The sequence below is a fragment of the Diceros bicornis genome, chromosome 21, assembly GCF_020826845.1.
Source record: "Diceros bicornis minor isolate mBicDic1 chromosome 21, mDicBic1.mat.cur, whole genome shotgun sequence".
NCBI classification, from domain to species: Eukaryota; Metazoa; Chordata; class Mammalia; order Perissodactyla; family Rhinocerotidae; genus Diceros; species Diceros bicornis.
Window position 1 is genome coordinate 22037625 of NC_080760.1, and position 26112 is coordinate 22063736.

The 26112-nt window shown below is 32.0% G+C and overlaps 1 protein-coding gene across 8 annotated transcripts in view; it reads left to right on the forward strand.

Moving 5' to 3' along the window:
- Positions 1-26112, forward strand: part of RIMS2 (regulating synaptic membrane exocytosis 2) — a 618814-nt gene that overhangs the window by 416270 nt on the left and 176432 nt on the right. Inside the window, exon 17 of one of the 8 annotated variants that reach the window (XM_058564768.1) lies at positions 18406-18438. The exons of the other annotated variants lie outside the window; for them this stretch is intronic. Coding sequence (XP_058420751.1) covers positions 18406-18438 — 33 coding nt within the window. The remainder of the gene's footprint in view (positions 1-18405; positions 18439-26112) is intronic. 8 annotated transcript variants of the gene reach the window in all.

Below are 26112 nucleotides of genomic sequence, written 5' to 3' on the forward strand. Positions count from 1 at the left end.
TTTAGTTTAACTTTTGGTGGTCTACCTGTAATTAAGGTCTAGGTATCTAATATTTCCTTTTGCTGTTTTCTTTTGGGAGAGACAAAAGAATATGTATACTCTTATATATTCAGAATGAATAAAAAAGGTAACTATGAATTCCAGCTGTAACCATGTGTTGGAAATGCCCAAGGATTGAGTTGAGTGGTGGATTTATCCACATCTTCTCTGCTGATTTAAAATGCAAAGGGAGGAAATAACGAAGATAGCTTTGTTCTACATCTTGCTATGGAGTGCCCACGTATCATTTTGGAAAAGACATAGTGTACATTGCCCTTCAATTAGTGAGCTATGTGATCAGTCAGCCAGAGCTTCTCTGTTAACCCTGTATTAAGGTCAAATTCTTTAGTACATGGAATTGGTTCTGAGTTCTCAAATGACTGTTTACCTAAGCCAATCCCTTTTAATACATTGGTTCTTCATACCTCTAATGAGCTAAAATGAGACTGTGCTTATTCCATAGCATAGCACTATAAATTAAAACTCAAAGAACAGCATAATTGGTAAGTTCTAGCTACTTATATATTTTTTTAATTTATTTATTCATTCTTTCTGTCAGTAATTTTTGAGTACCTACTATGTTCCAGTCTCTGTTCTGGGTGCTGGAGATATACTAGTATACATGTCAAACAAGCTTCCTGCCTTCATAATCTTTACGTTTATTGAGGGAAGCAAACCATAAATAAAAGAACATACCGTGTAATTTCAGACAAGTACAAAGAAGAAAAATAATCAGGATAATGGGATAGAAAGTGTTCAAGAGAGTAGGGTAAATGACTCTTGATAATGTATTCTGAGAAGCAGTCTCACCTGGGTAATATTTGAGCAGAGACCTGAATAAAGTGACAGAATTATCACGTGAAGATCTGGAAAATAAGAGTGTTTCTGACAGAGGGAACAGCAAATGTGAAGGCTCTGTAATGGGAGCAAGCTTGTATTGTTGAGTGTGACAGAGTGAGCAAGGTGGAGAATGGTTGTAGGTGTAGTTAGAAAGAGAGTGGGGGTGACTCATATATGACCTATAGATCAATGTTAAGATTTTCTTTTTTACTGAGTGTAATGGGAAGATTTTGATTAAAGTGACACAATACCATTTATTTCTTAATAAGATCAATTTAATTGCTATGTTGAGAATAACCTGAAAGAATTAAGATTGGAAACAGGGAGAACTGTTAGGAGGCTTTTGCAATAACCCTGGAAAGAGGTGATGGTGGCTTAGACCAGAGTGATAGGAGTAGTTGGATTCTGGCTAGGTATTAAAGATAGAGCCAACAGAATTACCTGACAAGGAGAAAGAGAGAGATTCAATGATGACATCGAGAAAGAGAGAGATTCAATGATGACATTCAAGTTTTTGGCCTGAATAACTGGAAAAATATGGAATTTCTAGTAACTGATGTAGGGAAAAGCTTGAGAAGAATAGATTTGTGGGAATATCAGGTGCTCAGTTTTGGATATGGTAAGTTAGAGATGCTATTAGACATCTAAGATAAGATGTCAAATAGGCAGTTTGAAATACGATCTGGGTTTCAGGTTAGACATTTGGACTGTAGATACAAGTTTGGGAGTCATCCTTATAAAAAGAGAGATTTAAAACCATGAGACTGGTTGAGATCACCAAGAAAACAAGTGTAGATAGCTAGACGATGAGGTCCGAGGACTGTGAGTTGAACTACTCTAATGTTTAGAAGTTGAGGAGATGAAGCAGCAAGAGGCTGAGAAAGGGTAGGAGGAGAGATAAGAGGACAACCATGGAATACAGTGTCTTTGAATGCAAGTAAAGCAAGTACTTGAAGCAGGAGAGAATTATCAAGAGTGTGAAATGATCCCTAGTTTTAGCAAGTAGGAAATCATTGTGTTAACCTTCATTAACAGCAGTTTTGATGGAATTATAGGGGGTAAAAGGCCGATGAGAGTGGATTTAAAGAAGAAGAGAGCAGTGGAGACAGTGAATATAGACACCTTTGAAAGAGTTTGGCTGTAAAGGGAAGAAAAGAAATAAAAATCTCGAGTCGAGAGGAAAGTTGAGGGGAAGAGAATACATGAAGGATGTGTGGGAAACTTTGTGTTCAGTCTTTGTCTTCTAAATCTAAATCTGCCCATTGGCTATGTGGAGCCATCTGGCCCTGAACCATCTGCCTATAGTTTACCAAGATATCTATTCGTTTTCTGTGGCTTGACTCCTAGATTTAGCATCAAGACTTTTAGATTTGGAAGGAACCTTATAAATCTTTTATTAAAACTGCTTTTCTTTACTGATAAAGGAGCAGAATTCTAGAGGATAATTAGCTTTCTTTTTTTTTTTTTTTTTTGGTGAGGAAGATCAGCCCTGAGCTAATATCCGATGCCAATCCTCCTCTTTTTGTTTGCTAAGGAAGATCGGCCCTGAGCTTACATCCGTGCCCATCTTCCTCTACTTTATATGGGATGCCGCCACAGCACAGCTTGGCAAGCAGTGCGACGGTGCATGCCCTGGATCCGAACCTGTGAACCCTGGGCCGCCGCAGTGGAGTGTGTGCACTTAACTGCTTGCACCACTGGGCAGCCCCCGATAATTAGCTTTCGTCAGTCCACATAGTAGCAGATCTCTAGTCTGACTTCCACTCTCGTGCATTTGTATACTACACCTCTTCAGGTAAATGACACTCTCCTTGCATGGGTTTCAACCATTTGTTTTATTTTAGACGTTAGCCGACTGTTTCATTCAATTCAACCAATATCTGCTATTTTCAGTGTGTTATACTAGGTGGTCACTGAGGATGCAACGATGAGTAAGATATATTCCTCGCTTTGAGGGAGCTCCTAAGAAAAAAAATAATAACATAATGATAATAACAAATAAAACATAGCTGGTAAGTTATTTTATATCATGTCACTACATAAAAGGTCTTAGGATTGTTATACATATAAAGAAGAGCTAAGTTTTGAGGGGTTCTGAGTAGATTTTTAACCCTGACTATTTCTCCCACTATTTGCCATAGTATGTCATATTATGATAGTCTCTAATGGCTTAATTAATAATATACAGCTTTCAGGCTTTCCAGAACACTGGAAAATGTAAATATTCCTGAGGGTACGGTCCTGAGCTATTGTCACATACAAATCTTCATAGGAAGCAAGTTAGAGCCTGTGAGTGGAGAAAGTCGGATGTGGGAAGAGAGATGCTGAAAAATGTTGTAGAGCACTTGATACCTTGGAACGGTGGTAATGGCGAACTCTGCCTTGAAGTAGCCCCAAGTCTATTCTAAAAAACACTACTTGCTATGTAGATACACTATAAATTTACTTTCTTAAGTAATTTGATATATTTAAATTGCTTAGAACAATACTTTTCACATAATAAGTACCAGATAAGTGTTGGCTATTATTACTATTATTTCTTAGTGACGTCTTGCTATAATTTTGTTTTTTCAGCACACAATCTGAAAACTTCAGATTTAAAGTAAAATTAAGCCTGATTATGATCATCGCCTTGAACCAATTACTCAGTACATATTGTTTAGTAGTTTTTAGGAAATTAGTAATCTTGATGCTGTTCTTGATCACATAACTTGCATAAGAAACAATACCAAGGGGAAATAAATCAGATTGGATTGCAGCATAAGTTATTGCGTAAGTTGCTAATAATATATTTGTACATGTTTCAGTCCATGTGTAAAAGTCAATATGCAAATATTTAGAATCCATTTCTCTAAGTCAGAGAACTGTTTAAACCACTAGGACTTTTCAAGTTTCATAGTGATTAGAGAACTCTATTGGAAGTTCTATCCCAAGCATATGACCTCTGGCAAGGCTTTTAATTTCTCTGGACCTTGGTTTCCTCTTCTGTAAAATAAAGGATCCTATAAGGATTTTTATCAGAAACTGTATATTTTGGAGATGTGGCTGATATAGTTTAAAGTCTCAAATAGTTTTGTTTCCAATTTATTGTTTGTGTTGTTACTGTTGTTTGTTAATTTTGTTTGTTTTTGAAAACTTAACAGATACAACCTCCTAATTGGCTGTTAGTGAGTCATTCACTGTTGTTGAGATTATAGACTAACCCCTACCATACTACCTTAAAAAGTCACATCCCTAAAGGTACATGAGATGGAAGGAAAAATATTTTGTTTCTTTGAGCCTTCTCAATATATAGTTGCTTACTTTATTTATTTCCAATATAGATAACCTTATAGGTAAGAAAGAAATGAAGAAAGGAAGGAGGAAAGGAGGAGGAAGAGGGGAAAAAAACCAAAACACGTTACAAAGGAACCAAAAATAAAATAATTTTGACAGTCTGTCGGCATTCTAGAAATTGGGTAGCATTTAGGGTGACAGAGTGTGGACAGGCTTTGCTTTGTTGCCTCTGTGTATTCTCATGAATGCTTCTAGGGTCCCAGTACTCATGTCTTAGTTTCCAAATTTGATTCATATCTGGATAGGAATGAATTTTATAGTGGCATTGGTGAATATTTCCTAAATATAGCATTCCTTACCAACTTAGATGAATGACTAATTGACCAAAATTAATATGGGGGAAATTCAGGGATACTTTAAAATAGCAAGGAATTTATCATATGTTTTTGAGCAGGATGAGCATTCAATCACATCTGTATTATAGAGTAGTAACTCGGTGACAATGAGTAAGATGGGCTTGGAAGAGAAAAGACTGAGGGCATAGGACCATTTAGGGTGTTTCAGTCATCCACCATATGATCGCCCTAACCAGAACAGAGACTGCAACCAAGAGGAATAAATGCATTTAAAGGTTCCCTTTCCATTCAAATCCACAAGTCTAAGTGAATCAGTTGTAGAAATTAAGTACTTGTAAACAAATATTTTCTAATATCTTTTTCTAACCTTTCCTTTCCTTCCTGGAGGCCATTTCTCCTTATTTTACTTTTCTTCCCCTTTTGCTCATTTTATTTCCACTATACTTCCAAAGTCTCAATTTACTAATCAGATTTAGGAAAGAACCCCCTTCCACCTCATACCTTTCTGCAAACTTCAGCCATTGTTCAAGCCATATCATTGTTGATTTCCTAAATACTATCCTAAGGCCATCTTCTGTTTGTTGTTGAAAATAACGTAATCTCAGGAAGGTGACATGGTAGCAGAGAAAGAGCACAGATTTGGGAGCCCTGGTTCATGGCCTGCCTTTATTATGTACCAACTGTGTGACTCTAGGCCCTTAACCCAAGTTAGTTCATCTGAGAAGAGGAAATCTTAGCGTATTTCTTTCGTTCCCAATATGCTGCTTTGAGAATCAAATGAAGTAATACATGTGGAATTGTTTGTAAACCAGGATAACTGTTCAGTTCTTATCCTTGTTAGTCAGGTCTGTGTTTTCTTATCTGTAGAAACTACCTGAAAGAAGGTCCTTTCTGTGTTTCGTAGAATCAAATATAAATATTATGCTATAACGTGAAATCACATTGAAACCTATAGTGTTATACAAATACAACCTTGCTAATATAGGAATTTGTGCTCTTTCAGTCATAGTGTTGATATAGGATTGGCTACATGGTGCGATGAAGACAGCTGGAATATAGTTCTTTTATAGACGTGTGGATTTCTTATATCTCTTAAAAAACTCACCTCATAGTTAAGTTTTCATGAGTAAAAGCATTCTTCGAATTATCTAATACTTATTAAAGCAATCTCTAAGCTTTTACATCTACAAAGTAAATTGACAACTGAATATTTGCTTGATACAATTTTAAAAAATAAAAGTATTAGTGAAAAAAAATTTTTCTCCTTAGAACAAACTTTTTTCTGTGCTTGAATAGATTGCTAGTTTGCATCTGAGCAATTTGACATATGTTCTTTCAAAGTAATAACTGCCAATTATGTATCTTTGATTTTCAGTTTTTACTCTTTCATAGTAGATAGCACAATATCATGGGCTAGCACTTTGTACTTAAATTTCATTTTAAGATCTTTATTATTTAACGTTAAGAAGACTTTTATTTTTAAATTGCCACAATAGTTCTTTAATAGAAAAGACTATCATTAAGGTGTTACATGCTCAGTGATATTTTTGCTGTTTTTGTTTAGTGTAACTAAAACAACTTTCAAACAATTTGAACATTTTCCTGATATAAAACTAGTTTGCTTTTAATTACTTTAAATGTTTCATTTTAATTATATGATCTATAAATTCAAGGAGAGCTAGGTGTGGGTAATTCTTAGCATTGTTTTTTGGGTGATATGTGAATTAATGAGTTGGTAGTCAATTCCATTCTTTTTATGACTTTAATTTTGTTTTAAAATAGACAGAGGTTTCAATATAGAGTTTAATAATAGCCACATTTAGAACTTGTGGAAAATCTTATAAATCTCAGTGTCTTAATTTCGTCATCTCTGGTATAGGTAATCTTCCACAAAATCTGACTAATCAGTCATAGGAAACAAGAGCAACTCTGTAATCTTAGAGCTGGAAATAACCTTAGAAATTTTCAGGACCAGCTTTCTCACTTCAAATTTAACAAATTAGAGGCCTAAGGTTATACACCTTAGTTGCCTAAGGTTAGACTTGCCTAAGGTTATACACCTGATAAATGGCAGAAATGTTTTTAAAAGCTACCTCTCCTGGCCCGTGTCAGTAACATATCTATTATCTCTTCTGTCAGTCTTTGATAGCTTTGATCTAGGTCCTCTTTCATAGTTGTATTAGCTGATGTTTATAAATTTATGGTTATGGGACGTTTTTCATTACTGGCGTATAATAGATTTTCAACAAATACTTGCTAATTTCACTCTGTCAACATAAGACAAATGACTATAAACAATTTATCTTCAACTAAAATGTTTGTCAACTCAAAGAAAGTGTTTAAAAATTAAACATGTTACGTATTAAGATTTTTTCCTGCACACTTAAGAAGATGCTTTCTGCCAATTTACAGATAGGCTGAACCATTTTCAAAACAACCATTTCTACTTCTACACATTCAATCTTACTTCAAAAGGTAGCGTGTGTTCTGTTTATGGAACATCACAAAATTTATCAAGTGGTGAAAGGTGAAACAACTTTTTAGAATGACAAATGTGTAGGATTTTAGAAAATTTGATTTTAGGAACAACTCTGCAATGCTCGTAAAATCTTTCATATTGTTTATTGGTAGATAACCAAAAATGCAGATCATTCAAAATCAAGAAATACTTTATTATTAATGAGCTTATTATACTCCCCAACATGAGGAAATTCGTCTGTTGTTTTTTGTGTTCCTATAGACTAAATTTGACGAAGGAGCGTAATGGTTTCTTTGTTCGTATCAGTAAAGAGGACTTAAATCCTGGAATTTATAAGAAAATTTGTATGTTCTTTAACAGTTTAAAGATTTCTCTTTCCACTAACAGTTGATTGAAATATAGCATCTTTATCCAGATTGTTTACCATTTGGGAATCCCTATTGCCTCTTTATCAGATTTTTTACCAATTAGAAAATCAGGGGATCAACCACACACCTCAGTGTAACTTTAATACTCTAAAGCAAGGAGTTTGTTTCCTTGCAGTAGCTGATTTATGTTGGACCAGAATAAAGTGTTTTATTATTAATAGCATTTATTTCAGGTCTAGGAACTAGAAAACCCTTACACTTAATGCAGTCAATTCTAGCAGGATAAGTAACCAAAAATAGTAGTGTATCCAAAAACACCTATATTTGAAGTTGCAGTATAGTATAGTTTTAGAAACGTGAATAAAAAGAAAAGCGTGCATATACTTAAGTGTTTATGAATGCTACTATGAGATTAAGATTAAATATTGACCAGTGGATCTTTTGATACATGACCTACAAGGCCCTACATGATCTGTACGCCCCCTACTTCCCAGTCCATAACCTCTTTAACCTCATTTTCTACTACTTTCTCCTCTCTTCACTCTGCTCCAGCCACAGGGACCTTTGTGCTTTTCTAGATCATGTCACACATGCTTCTGCCTCAGGAAATTTGCACGTGCTGTTCTTCTGCCTGTAATGCCCTCTCCCTAAATAACCCTATGGCTAACTGCCTTACTTCCTTAAGTTCTTTACTCACAACTTACCTTCTTAATGAGGGTTGCTATGACTACCCTATTCAGACTTTCCTCACACCCTGGACATTTCATTTACTTTTTACCTGCTTCATTTTTTCTTCTTAGCACTTATCAATATCTAAGTCACAAACTATTTTACACATTTATCTTGGTTATAATCTGTTTCTCCCACTAGAATATAAACTTTATGAGAGCATGGATTTTTGTCTATTTTGTTTGCTGTTATATCCCCAGTGCCTAGACATACCTGGATTATAGTAGGTGCTGAAAATATATTTGTTGAATGAATAAATATTATACCACAATACAAATAATTCTAAATAATCTTAGACAAGCCAGGTAACTCATATTCAATGATACTAAACCGTTACCAATTTTAATTGAAATAATATCCTATAGCACATAAATTTTTCTGTCATTTAATGAAAGGACTAGATTAGGTAGTAAAATAAATAACCATTTTTTCTTATTGTATATTAAAATGTCTTTATGGATTTTCTTTTAATATGTATGAAAATCTCTGCCTTTTAATTCTATATAAACATTTCATTTCACCACAATAAAACTATGTTGAGCAAAATGTTTATTTCTGAAATAAATCAATATTACTTAAAATCAACTAAGAAAAAAAACTATTTGTCAATCCGGTTTAATTATCGTTTTCTTCAAAACTTGGCTCCATTTATTTTATTGAAAATAAATTTTGGCATTTACTGGAGATAAATTTTAGTGCTTTGGATTTTGAGATCTATAAAAAAATCAAATGTCCCATTCCTATATTTAAAACATTAACTACATATTACTGAAGTTTATGGAGAATTTAGGGGAAAAAATTTAGATCCTTGAAGTATTTTCAGGTTCTTAGTATGCAAATTATCTAATGTTTCTGACAAGCTCTGATTATTTTTTTTGATTTATACTAGAAGTTACATGGGAAGACCAGCAGAAAAAGGTGAATGGTACAATAAGTGATGCCAAACCATTGCCGAAAAAGAAACACCAATCTGAGCCAGGTTTGTCAGGGTTTGGAAAACCACTGAAAGCATGAGACCCTGAGCATTGCATTTCATGCTTTTTGAATACGTGTGTGCTTGTTGTACCTCATTTTTCTCATTTTGGTGTGAACTTCACAGTGTGTAGAGCCTATTTAGATTAGAGTGGTGAACACTTTATTTCAAGATTTGTTTAGAAAACTAATTCTACATATTCTGGAGAAAAAGAACAATTATTTTGTTATTAAGATTACTTCTTTAGGAAAAAAATGGACTAATTTAAGCACAAATAGTCATTTATATATAACATATAACATTTGGTTCTTTTGACCCAAATTAAAGTACCTTAATGGAGAGATACTTGCTTCCCTAAAAAGTACTACAGAAAGCTCACTATGTTATTTAAAGTTTGTCTTTGTAGACCATTCCTTATTTTTAATAGCAAATGCTATCGAGGTATTATACCATATATTGGTAATAATTTATTTACAACTTTTGAAACTAAAAATATTGCCAACAACAACAAAGAATGATAGCATAGTATATGAATTCAATAAAGAGTCTCTTCAAACCATTAATTCTACCAATGAATTGAAATGAAGTGATTTTATTTTCTTCTGTCTTTCTTCTCTTTTTTGGAGAGATATGATTAACTAAGTAGAAGACAAAAACTTAAGCCAGGAGTAAATGGAAGAGAAGCAAAGTGCAGAGATAATCAATCAACTGAATAATCAGTACTACTTTTAATCAGTAATTAGATGAGAATACATTGAAAATTTTATTCAAAATTTTAGAATGCAGGCCAGCGCCAGTGGCCTGGTGGTTAAGTTTGGCATGTTCCGCTTCATCGGCCTGGGTTCAGTTCCCAGGCACGGACTTATACCACTCATCGGTGCCCATGCTGTGGTGGCAGCCCACGTACAAAATAGAGAAAGATTGGCAACGGATGTTAGCTCAGGGTGAATCTTCCTCAGCAAAAAAAAAACCAACTTTGAATGCAAATGGAGTTTTTGATAATATATCATAAAATGGCTGTGTCTATAGTAACAGTGTTAATGTATTTTTATTTGGTGATTCATTTCATGTTAGAGCTCTAAAATCTATATTTTTAAATATGCCAATGTATAAATTAATTTATTAATAAATATGCATTGCTATCTTGTATGCCGGGCATTGCGGTTGGCACTGAGTTATTGGGGTAGACAAGACAGATGCAGCAATTGCCCTCATCAAGCTTATATTCTGGCAAAACTACATAAATTAAAAATAATTATACTAAAGTTATTACAATTGTGATTAAGTGCTATTAAGGAGAATAGGGTGCTTTGAGATAAAAGTGTTACGTTCTATAAGTCTGGAGGGCAAGGAAAAACGCCATAGTTCAAATGACTTAATCTGTGAATTCTCTTTTAGTAAAACAATTATGTAATGAAAATTTAATAAAATAAACTAGAATTCACGTTGGGAATTTAAACATATTCATAAAGTTGTAAGAAAAATATCACATTTTTTTCAGATTTTCAACTAGGAATCAGTTTATTTGGAAAATAATAATTAGCTTAATATATTTAAGGGGATTTAAAAAAATAAAGTATAAAATTAGTTTTATATTATGATATATGTAGCAAAAATTGTTACGGTAAAAATCTCTCCTTGCTATATTGTGTGATGTGGATTATCCTTGGTCATAAACTATTATTTATTTGTTTTGTTTGCCATCATGTCTGATTACATGAATATGTTTGTGGCCATATATATCTATGTAAATAAATTACATTGTCTATTAAAATCATGAAACGATGCAATATTTGTATAAAAAATATTTTAAATTCTCACAAACATAATTTTAAAAGTCTCCTTTAATATTATTAATTTGTGTATTCCATATATAGTATATATAATTTTTATCTCTTAAGCCCTCTGAATATAAACTATGCACGCAGTAGAGGAAAATTAATGTAATTAGAATGCATTAATGTCATGGTTTAAAATGTTTATGGATTTTTCTATTTTGGAAATTGTGCATTTTCCTATATACTAAGAAATTCTCGGAAATTCAAACCCTAAATGTCATGAGTAAGTATGCAGTATGCTAAGGCGGTAAATGCTATGTTGAATTTTAGTGTTCCATAAATATTTTTATTTGTTTGTTTCTAAAAGAAAAGTAGGATATGTAGAGGATATTTTTAATTATTGAAACTTTGGAGTGATGTAATAGGAAAATAGTAGGATATCAGGTGGGGCTAATTACTTTTCAATAACATGTTTATGAGCCTGGGCTTTACAGAAGACATGTTTGGAGACATTCTTTATTGTATATTTGAGTACATCTATGATGTTAATAATCTATTAATTGTAATGAGTGCTTAACACATAATTTTTATTCACTGAAATCTAAGAGATCATCTTCCATTAATTGTCAAAGATTCTTCATCAGAAGATTATTTCTGTAAACTTGTGGCATTAGAAAAAGCTTGTAAGGACTTGAACCCAAACCTGCGATGCAAAGTTGGCTGCATATCAGTAGCACATATTGTTACCTTTTTCTATTGCTGTTTTATAAAAGTCTATACAAGAACAATACCTGGGAATTTTGCCGTTTTTAGGATGTATAATAACAATAAAAAAATCACTTGGAATTTTTAAATATAAGACTATAGAACTAGAGGACTAAATGACATTATATAGATTAGAAAATGAGTTAAATATTTGGATGAACTTTAAGTATTATGGACTAGTACCTGCTTTTTTTCAAGAAGAATCTTGCCATCTTTGAACTAGCCTGTCCTGAGAGAATTGTCAGCAAAAGGGATGATGTATTTAGAGTATCTCTAACTTAATTGACAGCAGTATAGATGAAGATCCCTGGGAAATATAATACTTATCATATTGATATCTTTGGTGTAAGCATAAAATATAAGAATCTTACAAATGATTTTAAACTCCAGGTTTTATCGATAATGTTTAGAGTAAATCACTAAATGCCTTCCTCATGTGGAATGTGGGTTAGATTTTGTTTAGGCCATAAAGTTAACAAAACATTCTTAATGCAAAATTAAGGATATATTAGCATGGAAAATCTGTTGTTTATTTTTTCAATGAACAATCTGATTCTAGACTAGAATACTACGGTCTGTAATAATGCAGTGTTATTAAACGTCGAAAACAAACTTTAATCTACTGAACTTTATTATTTTCACTTTGTGAGTTTATCTGTTCTTATAGTAATTAGAAATGTATTTGATAAAAGAACATATTTTTATATAACGTATTTTATCTCATATTTTACTTAAACTTATACCACAAAAAAGTCTGGTGGGAAAGCTAACTTCAGTTAGACTGAATGGATGTTTTAGAACTGATACAGTTTCTCAGTTTCTCCAAATAAGAAACTCTTGAACTTAAATAGTTTAGAATCTACTTCAAGATATAATTTTAAATGATTTCTGAAATGTTTGATGATTAATTGATACTATTCACGAAAGGATTATCTGTCTTGATTTGTTATTTTCTAAGTGCAAGGTATGCTCTATTTAGAAAAATCTGGAGTTGACTTAGCTACCCTTACTGTAATTACCCTGAAACCATGACAATGCTACTTATCTTGCTGTATCTTATCTGGAAAATAAGTCTATGTTTTTCTGGAAAAATGACAACAATGAAAGACTTTGCTGGGTTACTGTATGATTATACAATATTTTGGAAATTGAAAATATTCAAAGTAACAAGTTGTGTTTTACTACTTACTATAACATCTTGCGTGCATAAACCCCAAGTTTCAGCATTATGTGATTTAGTTAATATATTAACCTTTAATTTTTTCAACATGGACATTTCCATATTGTATTCTTTATTGATTTATAACTGTGGTGAAGGTAGGGATTTTTTTTTTACTTAGTTCTACTTTTGGAATTATGCTTTATAAAATTTATCTTAAGGAAAAGTAAATATTCAAAGGTGTATTTTTTTAGTGAATTTTACACTTAAAAAAATTTTTATTGAGTATTTTGATGTTATGGACTTTTATTTCCTTTTATTCTTGAATAGTTTGACATTTCTTAAAAGTATAAACAATTTGTTTCAGTCTAAATCGATATTCTAAGTTAGTTTTCTGATTAGATGCTAGTCTAATCCACCTAATCTGGAGAAAAGAATCAAAGTTGTGTTCTTCGTCAATATTAGCAGGTTGGCAATTTCTAATTATTTCTGGATTGTTATAGAATGAATGTATTTTATTTTTGACAGAAAAAAAGTGATGTAAAACAAGCTAGGTAAATATTTTCTACAATACAAACCAACTGATGGAATTTTGGAATTAAATACTAGTGACACCCTTAGACGTAAATGTAGCATTCTTTGTTCATAAGCATGTTTTCCTGTAAATAAGTGTAATTTCATGATTTATGATTTTAGTTGCTCATTTAAAATTGGTTCAATTTCCTCTAAATATGCAGATAAGTTTATAAGGCCAAACCTGTACTTCAATGACTGTCTTTTTTTGTGATATAGTGTGCTATAGTTTGAAAATTAGTTATTTTAAACTCCCTCAGTACATACCCTTAAGTATATTTTTCTTCTGCATTTAAAATTGCATTAAATATGATCTCCCTCATTAAGTAGTAGATAATAACAACAACAAACAAACACATAAAGACAGAGATTGGATTGGTGGTTACCAGAGGGGAAGTGGGGAGGGAGGAGGGCGAAAGGGATAATTTAGCGCATGTGTATGGTGATGGGTTGTAATTAGTATTTGGATGGTGAACATGATGTAATCTATGCAGAAATAGAAGTATAATGATATACACCTGAAATTTGTACAATGTTATAAACCAATGTTACTGCAATAAACAAAAAATTTAAAAAAGATTGCATTAAATATCAGATTTTAAGGGTAGAATCAGAAAAAAGCAGCACCGCTAGGAATAGGAGAGAAGACATTTCAAAGATAAACATTTTTTGTTAGTGAGCTTTTAAAAATAGCAAAATATTTTAAAAGATTGTATCTTGCTTATTTTAATAGGTAGAAGTTACTGTGAATATTCAATAATTTTATCGTTGTTGACAAAATTGTGAAAAGTAACAATTAGTTAAAAAAAATAAATTCAAATCACTTGAATTGACGAATTTTTCAATGCGATTTTTGTCACAGTGGAGAAGTTTTAGTCTGAAATCTGTCAACTTAGTCAATATTTTGTTTTCATTTTCTAGGTCCATCCTGACCTTTGTATTGTTGAGGCTGTCTTACTAAGTAGATGCTTATGTAGGGTTCATTTTGAAAGATATCTCCCCTGCCACCAAAGGAAACATTCTAAGACTCCTATGACCTTTTAAAAGCCCTTATACTATGATTAGCTTTTGATTATGTGGAAGTTCTAATACACACTTGAAGTCTTGAGGCTTCTGTTTCGTTGTTAGGAATCTTTTTAATGGACTGGTTGCTCCTATAGGACATATGTTCACTCAAGTACAGTTAAATCTGATAGTAAGACCAATATTATGTCTTTTGTAAATGGTGATAAATGAGAACATTAGCCAGTCAACAAAGTTTCAATTAGATATCATACACCCTTGGTAAAACTGCATTTCTGGAAAATAGGCCCCATGTATATGCCTTTTTTAATTAAGTTGATTACAGATTATTTTTTCTGTTTGAATTCGAAATATGTTCAGTTGAAATATAATAGTTAATACATTATACTGAGAAGGGAAAATTTTTTAAATTGCACAAAATTTTACATAAAAGCTGACTTTATAATCATTCTCATGAACTTACTTTTTTACCAAATAACTTAATGAAAATGATTATTTTATGTATCAATTTATCTTCAGTAGATTTTTTTAAGTTTAAGGACCAATACAGACAGCTTTGGTGTATATATATATATATAAATATTTTGTACTACTTTGCTTGATTAAAAGCCCATCCTTTTGATAGTTTGCACTTTGATGATACCTTAAATTAAAAATATTTGTTCAGGGCTGGCCTGGTGGCGTAGTGGTTAAGTTCTCATGCTCTGCTTTGGTGGCCTGGGGTTTGCAGGTTGGGATCCCGGGTGTGGACCTACACACTGCTCATCAAGCCATGTGGCGGAGTCCCACATACAAAATAGAGGAAGACTGGCACAGATGTTAGCTCAGTGACAATCTTCCTCAAGCAAAAAGAGGAAGATTGGCAACAGATGTTAACTCAGGGCCAATCTTCCTCACCAAAATAATAATGATAATTTATCATAAGTGATGAAATGGTGTTTATGAGTCATTCATTATATTTTATAAATGTGGTCTATTTCAATATAATATTGAAAATATTTTATTTCTCTTTTGTTAGTTCATATGATGAAATGAACCAAAAAAAAATTACTGTACATTCTCTTTACAAAGGCTTTATATTTTCTAAGTCTGAAACTAAGATCCAGCCACAGTTGTGACAGTAACACCACTCAGGTGAATAAGAGAGGGTATACTGTTACTATCCTTAATCACTCTAACTGGTTATTGGTTAAATGAAGTGTTGGAAAGAGTTTTCATTAGAACTGCCATTAACAGAACTGAAAAGTAGAATGTTTGAGTGTGGCAAAGTAATGATTAAAGGAAAAGTAGGGAGATAGGAAGAGTGGAGGGGGTACTCTTAGTTTCTTCAAGGTTCACTGAAGTCTGCAATTCATGACAATAATATATGTGGAAGGAGTATTTATAGTTTGTTACCATTTAAATTAAACATGGCTGTTTAAATGATATAGTTGACTATAGGTTTCTCTTTTAAAATGAGGCTGTTTTAATACAAGTAGTGTGTAATAAAAACCACAAGGAAGACATGAAAGCCAAAAATTTTTTAAAATTTGGTATAACTGTAAGTTGAGATTTTATTATTTAAATGAGTATTCTGCTAATTAAAGTTAAGTGATTTTTTTATATAAGGTTAGTTATGATCTATTTATTAATGGATCATATTCACATAAATGATGGAAAAAGGATTTAATGATTTAATGATTTCAGTTAGTAGTGAGATCACTGTCAAAATCTTTCATTTTCATCCTTTTATGTAATATAAATTTTATATAATTTTCTTAAAAAAACTAAATTATTGGAGGTAAGATAAGTGTTACCATTTTCCTCACAAGAGTAGAAGCATTGGTGAATTACTTGCATAGTTGTAGCATGTACCTCTTTTTAAAAATGTTCTAATTAAATACTGTATAATAAAATGCCCAGTTCAGGTTCACAATGAGAAGGTTTTTTTGTTTTGTCCTTGTTCGACTTTTTATTTCACACATCTTTAATGGGTCATATAGCATCTAGTAGAAGGAAAATTGACCTGGTAATCAGGAGACCTCCGATCTGTTTCTGTTCTGCCACTGAACTTGTTTTGTGACCTTGGGTAAGTCACTTGAACTCTGTGTGACTCGCTTATTCTCTATAATAATTTAATGAATGGATTGAGAAGAATTTTGAATGTTTTGAATCTATATAATTTGGAAAACATTGCCTCAATGCCATTGTAAAATAATCCAAGATACAAGAAAATACTAGATAGAGAAAGAAGCTTCATTTATTTATGTGTTTTTATGTTTTCTGCAAAAATATAAAATGTTTTCTTAGAGATGGAATATACTTAAGCAGTTATTTCATCCAGTTCATACCAATTTCATTTTAACAAGTGAGGAAACTATTTTAGTAGTGTGTTAAATATGTATATAGGGATAATTTGCGTATAAGAAATCATGCAAGATATGATATAATTCAGAATTAACGTATGATATTTATATATCTCTGACTTTTATCTTCTTTGAGAAATGGGTGGACTGGGGATGGAAAAGAAAATATGGCATATATCATATTAATGTATGAGTATATTTCAGGAGAACAGTACTTATCTCATGGTCAATCCTATTGGCAGAGTTTGGTTTGCAATATAATTATGATGAGATTTAGTGTCTAATTTTGACTAGGTCAAAGATGCACTCATAATAATCACAGTGATATTGTTAAGTTTCAAAATGTGTCATTCCTTTTTCAGTTCTCTATAATTCATACTAGGAATTCTCTTTTTTATAAGAAAGAAAGTTTTGGACATGTTAGCACTTTTTTCCTATGGAAAGCTTTCATTTTCTCACTATTCAGAAAAAAAGATAAATTTGTTATGGGGAGAATCCTCTCAAGAGTTATAATTTTAATATATAGATCTTCTAAGTGTATTTTGATATACTATGTTTTTCTATAAATCACTCAAAAACTATGATACAACTATTGCAGAAGTGAATGTGGTGTTTTGATTGAAAAATTTTGTGGTACTTGATTCAAAGTAAAGTAGGTAATTAAAATAGGAGATTGTGGTTTTGTGTTATATTGTTTATCTGTGTCATTCATACTAATACTAACTCACTAATGTCTTTGGAAGAAATTTTTTCTTCGAATGCTGAGTTTAGCAAACATTTTCTGCTTTTAATCACTGTATAAATGTCTTCTGAACTTCTCCACTAGCCATGGGGAAAGAAGTGTTTCCAAAATGTGTGCCGTATCTGTTACAGTAGATGTTGGATTTGGAGGGGCAAATTTAAATAGAAATATCAATGATCTGTTATGTGGTGTCTGCAAGAATTTTCTTAACAAGTGGTTATTATAAGGGAATATGATCAAAGAAAATTTGTCTAAATTGAAGGTTAATTTGAATTTTTAATATTTAAATAAATTCATATATTTCAGCTACTCTTCTTGTAATGAGTTTTATTATATTTGTGATTCTCCATAATAGTTTTATATGATAATATTTTGCTGTACTGAAGTAATTTAATGAAATATTGGCTTGATGGCCATACTTTATTTTCATGTGTGCATTGATCAATTTGAGAAACCTAAAAGGCATAGAAATCTGTTGGAACTATTTTTATTGCTCTTTTTGAAAATTATTCAATTAAATTCTTTTCTTTAGATGATAACTAAAAATTCTGAAAGCATTTTCACAGATCTTAAATAGACTCAATAATGTCTTGAACAATATGGTCATACAAGTAACATTGTTTTTACTAACGGCATCTTTCTTCAGCATCGGTGTTCAGGATTGGCTGTCCATAAATAATTGTAAACTTCTGAATCCTCTTTATTTCTATGCTAACTTTATTCTTCTGATTTTGCTAACCCATAGTAGCTTAACCAATTCACCATCAGTTCTTCTGTATTCTTTTTTGTTGTTGTTAAATATCGTATGTATTTGATTATATTTCCCTACAACTGTGCAGAGGATTCTTTCTCAAAATGATTTGGGGCCCTTTCCTTCAATGTCACTTTTTACCTTTTGAGTACATCCACTCACACCCATCTCCTTTGTCTATGTCTGTCCATTACACGATGTGATCACAGAAGAAGTGGACTCCACACGGAGAAGACATGCAGGTCTGTCTCTTTTACTGCTTTTCTTTGTTATTTTTTCATTTATCTAATTTGTCTTAGAAGTTTTTTACTATTTTTTATTCATTTCATAATTTTTCATTCTCCTCTAATATAACAAAATGTTAAATCTTGCAGGCATTTTAATTTTAGGTAATTGTGTATTCAGCTTTTAACAGGAACTGCTCCAATTAAATGGATAAAAATAAAATGATTAATTTTTATGTAATATATATATATATGTATTTTTTCCATAACTGAGTAACTACCTCCAGATCCAAATATATGTATATGTATATATAGAGAGAGTCAGCTAGATTAAATCAACATATTAATCATAATTTGTTCTTCAACTTATTTTAGACTTAAAACTTATTTTCAACTTCTTTTATGTAATTCTAAAAGTATTTTATTTCTATCATGAATTTAGCAATGTACTATACTGTGGAAAATACTAAAGACCTAATACATGCCCTAAACAAGCAATCAGTATCACCGAGGAGTTAAACATGTGCCAATATGGATAACTCTAAGAATATGTTCTACAAAGCTATAAAATGTTTCAACTAGATGGGCAGAAAAGGCTTCATGGAAGAAGTAACACTTGCACTAAAACTTGAACATTCATTTAACACTCATTTGTTAAGCACATGCTGTGTTGTAGTGTTCTAGGTGCTGGATATAACAGGACACACAGAATAGCCCCCTATCCTCGCAGGGTTTTTCTAGTGTGAGTCTAACAAGTAAACACAATAATATTAAAGGTGCTATGAGAAATCTATATATATAGAATACAATGGAATCACAAAGTATTGTGTGATCCTTTCTACTTGAGAAGGATGGATATTAGTTCAAGAAAGACTTCATAGAAGAGATGACCCTTGAGCTGGACGTTAAAAACCAGAAAAATGTTGGCCTCGTGTAGAGAGCATTTCAGGCAGAGGAAATGATATGGGCAAAATGGCTTCAAACAAGTTTAGGCAAAAGTAGGCAGGGTAGGGGTTCTGAAGATCATATAGGTTCTTAAAGCATGTAAAGCAAGAGAGAAACAAGATCAGATATTTGTTTCTAGAAAGTTTACTTTGGAAGCTATGTAAAAAATGGACTGGAGCAATATAGGCAGAAAGATCATTTATGAGGATATTGCATAGATCAGTTAAGAGATGATAATGGGCTGAATTAAGGTATCAATAGAGGCAATTGATACTTGAGAAGTTATTTAAAAATATAGAATCTATAAGACTTAGTTACCAATTGGATATTATTGATGCAGGAAAAGGAGGAATAAGATGATAATCTCAGGTGACTGAAATGTTTGGATAGATGGTGGTACATTTTCTCAAGATAAGGAATATAGGTTGAACAAGTTTTAGGGGAAAAATAAAGAGTTCAGTTTGGGGATGGGTTGAGTTTGAGGTTTCTTTGGAGTATTCAGGTAGTATTAAGGTATAAATACCCAGTACAGGTGAGTGGATGTATGGGTCTGGAACTTAGGAGAGAAGTCTGGGCTAGAGACATAGATTAGAATACCAGCATTTAATTGATTCCATTGGAATGAATGGAATTGCCGGAAGCATATGAAGAATAAGTAGAGTGCCAAGAATCAAAATTCTGGGACCACCAACATTTATTTACATTAGCAATGAATGAAAGAACAAGAGCCAGAAAACTATGTTGAAAAGAATCATTCAAAGATAGTAGGATATCCAGGAAAGGACAGAATCCAAGAAAGGAAAGTATTTCAAGAAGGGTATACTCAACAGAGAAAAATTCCAGAGAAAGACAAATGATGTTGTTAAATGATAAAACTAATCAATAATGATCTTTTCCTTATTGGTTTCAGTGAAGTTGTGGAAGGTGGAAGCCAGATTGAAGAGAAGGAAAGAGAGATCTAAAAGAAAGCAAAATGAAGATGAATGTAGACTAGGCTTCCTGATGGCTTGGGGAAATTATAAAATTAAGAGTGGCTACCATGGGGGATGGGAGAGGGATATGTGTGATTGGTTTGTTAGCACACAGATGTAATTGTGAGGATCTAAGGTTGGAAGTTTGTGAGCAGTTAGAGTAGAAAGAAAAAAAAGATGAAGATGTTAAGGGTGACTGGCAAGGAAAGTGGTTGAAATGACGACCAAGATAGATTAGGAAAGATGTTAGTCATGTTAAATCATGTTGTCTTGTTAAATCAAGTTTAGATGCAGAGTTTTCCATGAATTGGGAGAGAAGGGATTCAATGAAAGAACTGAAAGTTGTGGAGATATAGAAGGCTAATGGAAGCAAATGGAGAAGATTATTTTCAGAGACTGAATTAATAATGTTTAGAATTTCCATATATTAGACAATTCCAAATAAAGTAAAGATACAAGATTTGGTCCTGGGAGTGGGTTTTTGAGATGGAGCATGGATTAAAGTTTGGGAAGGCAAGGAAAGCAATAAACTTTGGTGCTAGGATTTTTGTCTAGGCATTGAAGTTACTGAAGGCCTAAGGTTGTAGAAAATGGATGAAGAAAATTGCCTGAGAAGTAGACGATAACAGCAAGGAAGTGTAATGGTATAAACATAAAAGGAGTAGATGTTACATGAAATTAGAAAAGTAAACATGTGGAGGCAGCAATGCAGACCTAGAAGAATGCTGATACCGCTTCCGGGCTTTGATAGTGTTTAAGATTTTGAGCAGTTTCGCCTCAAAATGTTTCTGAGGGAGGTAGTATTCTTGTTGAAGGGTCAACCTTCCATTCAGGCTAAGAAGTAAAATGATCATTCTGTGATGATGCTGAAGATGTATAAGATTTAAGTAAAAGGAATCAAGTTTCAGAATCTACTGTGGAAAAGACTAGGATGTCTCTAAGCAATGTGGGAGGAATTAGAGAAAGAACTCAGGATAGGTACAGTTGACAGTACAGATTGGAACATGTTAAGAAAATAATAGATGCTAGGAAAAGGGAGTAATGAACTATTCAATTTGGTAGGGGAGAAAACAAGGAGAAAAATAAGGTATTTAAGCTAAGCTGGGAGGAGTGCAATTCAACAGATTAAACAAAGGAATCTTCATGATACACATAAAGGCAAAGTACTTAGTTGAGAGAGTTTAAATATTAGGAAAAAGAGAAGATTAATAATGGAAGCAACCTTTCTTAAGAAAAAAATAAGTGATACTTAGCACATATGTGGAATGGTTGAATTTATAGAGGAAAGAGAATTTTATTGTAACCAATTATTAGTTGGTTAAATTACTTTTAATTGTTAACTAAACATAATTTGAAGTCTTTCTTAGCTTAAACTTGAAAACTGCGGCTGTAGCTGTAACCCTATAACACTTCCTTTCTTCCTGGCGTGAGGAAGCTGAAGAGCGAGCTTTCTGGGTTCTAGCTGTGGGCCTCTAGTGCTGTGAGTGGGAGCTTGGTCTGGATGTGTTAACTACCACTGAGTTTAGGATTCCACAAACTCGCCTAAGCCTATAGATAAACCGGGACTAGTGCATTCTGTTCCAAATGGAGTAAGAGTAGATAGGGAATGATAGAGAAGGCAATAAGAATAGCTTCCGAGAAAAAGGAAATAATTTTAGAAGAGAAAGCAGTAAATTTTATAACAAGCAATTCAAATGGATTTCACCTGTTTAATAAAAGTTAGATGAAGTTAATTCTTTTCAAAAACTGACTGCACTGTGTGACCAATAAAACATAATTAACCTATCACGTATATATCTAATGAATATGTTAAGTTGGTTATTTTTCTGTCAGCACCACCTATTAATACTTCAACCCAAAATGTGATGGAAAAATAATTTCATAAGGCTAGTCATTTCCCTGCCGTATTAGATTGAAATGTATGTTTCATGTTTTACACCACAATCATAGGACCTTCCTTTGTGTTAATAGGTCCAAGTATAGTCACTGCAGTGTAATTCTACACAGTGAATGGAGGGATGGAGTTGAGCACACATTTTGAAGCAGTAAAAAAAACATTGATTTTAGCCCTTGCAAATCGTAATGAAGTTTCTTTTAAACGAGAAGTACTGAGCTGTATTAGGGTTTACACTTTTTCTTCTTATGAATTTCATATGACAATTCTATTTTTTTAAATAATTGTAAAACAAGTGTTAGAGACCATTTGAAAGAGAGCTAATGATACAAAAGAGATTTTAAAAATACTATCTGGTAAGTTCCATAAAACAACATCTGCTCGTGTTTTTAAATTCAAGTTTCAACCTCACAAATTTTCAGAATTACTTCCAGACCTGGTCTAGAGCATCTGATGATCTTAGTGCTTGTGTAATATATCAGTTTTATTCATAAGGAGATCTCAAAAACAAAAGATGTTTTGTCAGCCATATTTCTTACTAATTCTTTAGAAAAATTATGTCATAATACCAATTATTATATTATTATGTTAATTAATTAGTATTATTTGGTTTTGTACTATGTTAAGAGTTTACGAAAATATGTAAAAAAATTGCTGTTTCAGACTGGACCATTGGTCTGCCAGGTACGAATCTTAATTTGAAAAGCTTAAGAATTCCAATTGAATAAATTTCAAATACTTCTTTATAAAAATACAATTGGGAATAAGTAACATAGACTTTGTATTATAATTATAATTCTTTTTAAATTTTTTAAAATTTATTTTTGATTCTTTTTCATTTTTCCGGCTTTTTTGAGATATAATTGACATATAACATTGTATTAGTTTAAGATGTACAACATAATGATGTGAATATGTATATATTGTGAAATGGTTACCACAATAAGTTTAGTTAACATCCTATAATTCTTAATAAAATTATTACTTCACTTCCTGTTAGAGTTAGCTGAGGGAAATTTTTCGAAATTAATACAATTACAGTATTCTTTTTAGCATGAAAACAGTTCCTCTTTTTTGTTTTATTTCTCTGATTATTCTGAATATTGCCCATTGATATGTATTATTTCAATTTGCACTTCAATTCTTATCAGATTTGCTTGACATATTTACCAAGTTTTGAGTGCTATGTACTTTCACTTGACATTTAGTTCTACTTGTGTTATGTCCTAAAAAGTAAAAAGTAACATTCATTGTAAGGGAAATTTAACATATGTGTATATATGTACACATATAAACATACATATAAGCTGTTACTGAAATTTCTCCAAATCTTTCAAATATTGATTTATCATCAATCTTATTACACAGTCTACCCATTTTATAGGTATTCTCTGTGCATTGATTATGTTCTGTATTTAATGGACTCAATATTATTGATGAAAATCTAAGACACAGATACTCAAGATTTGCTCAATCATGAAAACCATAACCCTAGTACTCTGAAATCTTACTAGAAAACATAAATCACTCAGTTCATGAGGAGGCATGGGGTGTCAACTCTATGTTCAGTACTGTGCTAGATAGCTTAGATGTTATAAGAGACACAGTAGCTTAGAGGAATATTTTGTTTGAGTTTAAGCTTAACATTTTATTAAGTAATATTGTGATATTTTAACCAAAAAGTGTCAAATGAAACATGTATATGTGCGTATATATATAAATAAACATATCACATCTTATATGAAGGCTCCTATTGATAAAGTATAATACTTAAGCTTAATTCTCTATAGCCTATAAATACTTAAATATAAGTGAAGAGAGTTAAGAAAGTTCTTGGAACTTGGAATAGTAGGAATACCCAAACATGGAATAAATGTGGTCTTGAGCATTTCTTTTTTATGTGAGTGGTGTAGAGGAAATTGGAAAGATTATTAGGAGTCAAGAGACTTAGTTTTAGCCCTAGTCTTGCTGCTGACCTGTGTGATCCTAGACATCATTTAATGTCTTTGCGTTTCAGCTATCTCATATTTAAAATAGGAGTTTGGAATACATTGTTTTTTAGTTCTTTATGGATATAAAATTCCATCTGCATTGGAAGATACACCCTGAATTTAAGATGTTACTACTAAATTCTCAAAATATTATTCATGCACTGTGAATACTGTAACATTTCACCTAGGCATATTGTTCACCTTTATTCCCTTTCCTAAAAATTTCAGATCTTGGGGAAAATATTTTTTCCTGTAAGAAATGTTAGTCTGAGAAGCAGTGTTAGAGCTCAGACTCTGGAACTAGACTACCTGATCAGTCCCACCACTTATTTGCTGTGTGCTCCTGAGAAAGTTACTTTTTGTGCCTCAGATTCCTCATCTATAAAATGGGGACAATAATACTACCACGTCAAAGGTTTATTGCAAGGATTAAATCAGTTAATGTATAATATGGAAAGCACCTAAAAAACAATGTCTGGTACATAGTAAGCACTATATAAGTGAAGCTATTATTTTATTATTTTATAAAATATACTAAATTATTTTTTATTTTGAATCAGCTATATTGAAGCCCATGCATTTTGATGTGCAGGCATTCTTTCTATGATATAGAATTAATTCTTTTTTTATGTGCGTTACAAATATCTTATACCAGTTTGTGGCTTCTAGTTTAGGAGATAGCTGTCTTACCAACCCCTGCATCAGGACAGCTGCACCTGTACTCGTAATAAATGCCTTATCATTTCTAAGGCAACAGAGCTGGGTAGAACAGCAAGAACGTTGAAATAAGTAGGTCTGAATTCTAATCCAGTTTCTGTCACCCACTAGGGATATGATTTGAGGCTACTTGCTTAACACTTCCTATTAAATAAAATGAACTACAGTTAGATTAAGGGGTGAATTATGTTTTAATGAAAGTATAAAAGAGCTTTTCTCTGAAAAGAGAAAGGCTTTCTAAGAATAAAAGCAATGAAATAAATTTAAAAAGAGAGACGACTACAATGTGGCAGGTGTAAACTTCAGAATATCAAAATCAGCATAAACAACTTAAAAGTCAAACAACAAATTGGGAAACATATTTGCAGCATCTCAGGTAGAGTATTAAGAGCCTTAACACCTAAATTACTTTGACAAATAAATTATATACTCTATAAAAGGCTAATAGAAAAATGGGCAAAAACATGTACCAGACATTCCACTAAACAAGAAATTCAGTGGTCGCTAAATACATAAAAAGACCATTTTTTATTGCAATCATAACCAAATAGGTGACTTTTAAAAAAAAATGAGATACTATGTTTTACCTATTTAAAAAACAACATTTTAATGCTAGTGAGAGTGTGGAAAAAGAGTGGCAACATAATTTGGTATCATCTTTCTAGAAAGCAATTTTTCAATATAAATCAAGAGCCTTAAAAATATTGACAGACTTTTGACCTGGTGGAAATAGAGATCCAGGTAAAAATGCATGTACAAAAGTTTCACTAAAGCATTATTGGTAGCAATGAAAAGGATGTTACCATGAATGTTAAATAGTGGGGGAATGAATAAATAAATTATGATACATATGCTACCATTTAATTGAATAATTTTATTGACATAGAAATTAGAAACAATTTTTCTATATTTTTTGTAATTTGAAAAAAACTGATAGCTCATTAATTATTACTACTAAAACAAATTACACCAAAGGTTTTTTTTTCAGACAGATATATTTATTTTTTAGCTCTTATGTTTTATGTTTGTTATTATCAAAATCATGGGTTTTGCAATAGGGTTTTGACTCTAAGTTTAATATATGAATAATCTATAAACAATGAACTAGTAAGGAGTTCAGATAATATACCCATCTCTAGGATTGTTTAAAAATAGAAAAAAATTTTTAATAGTA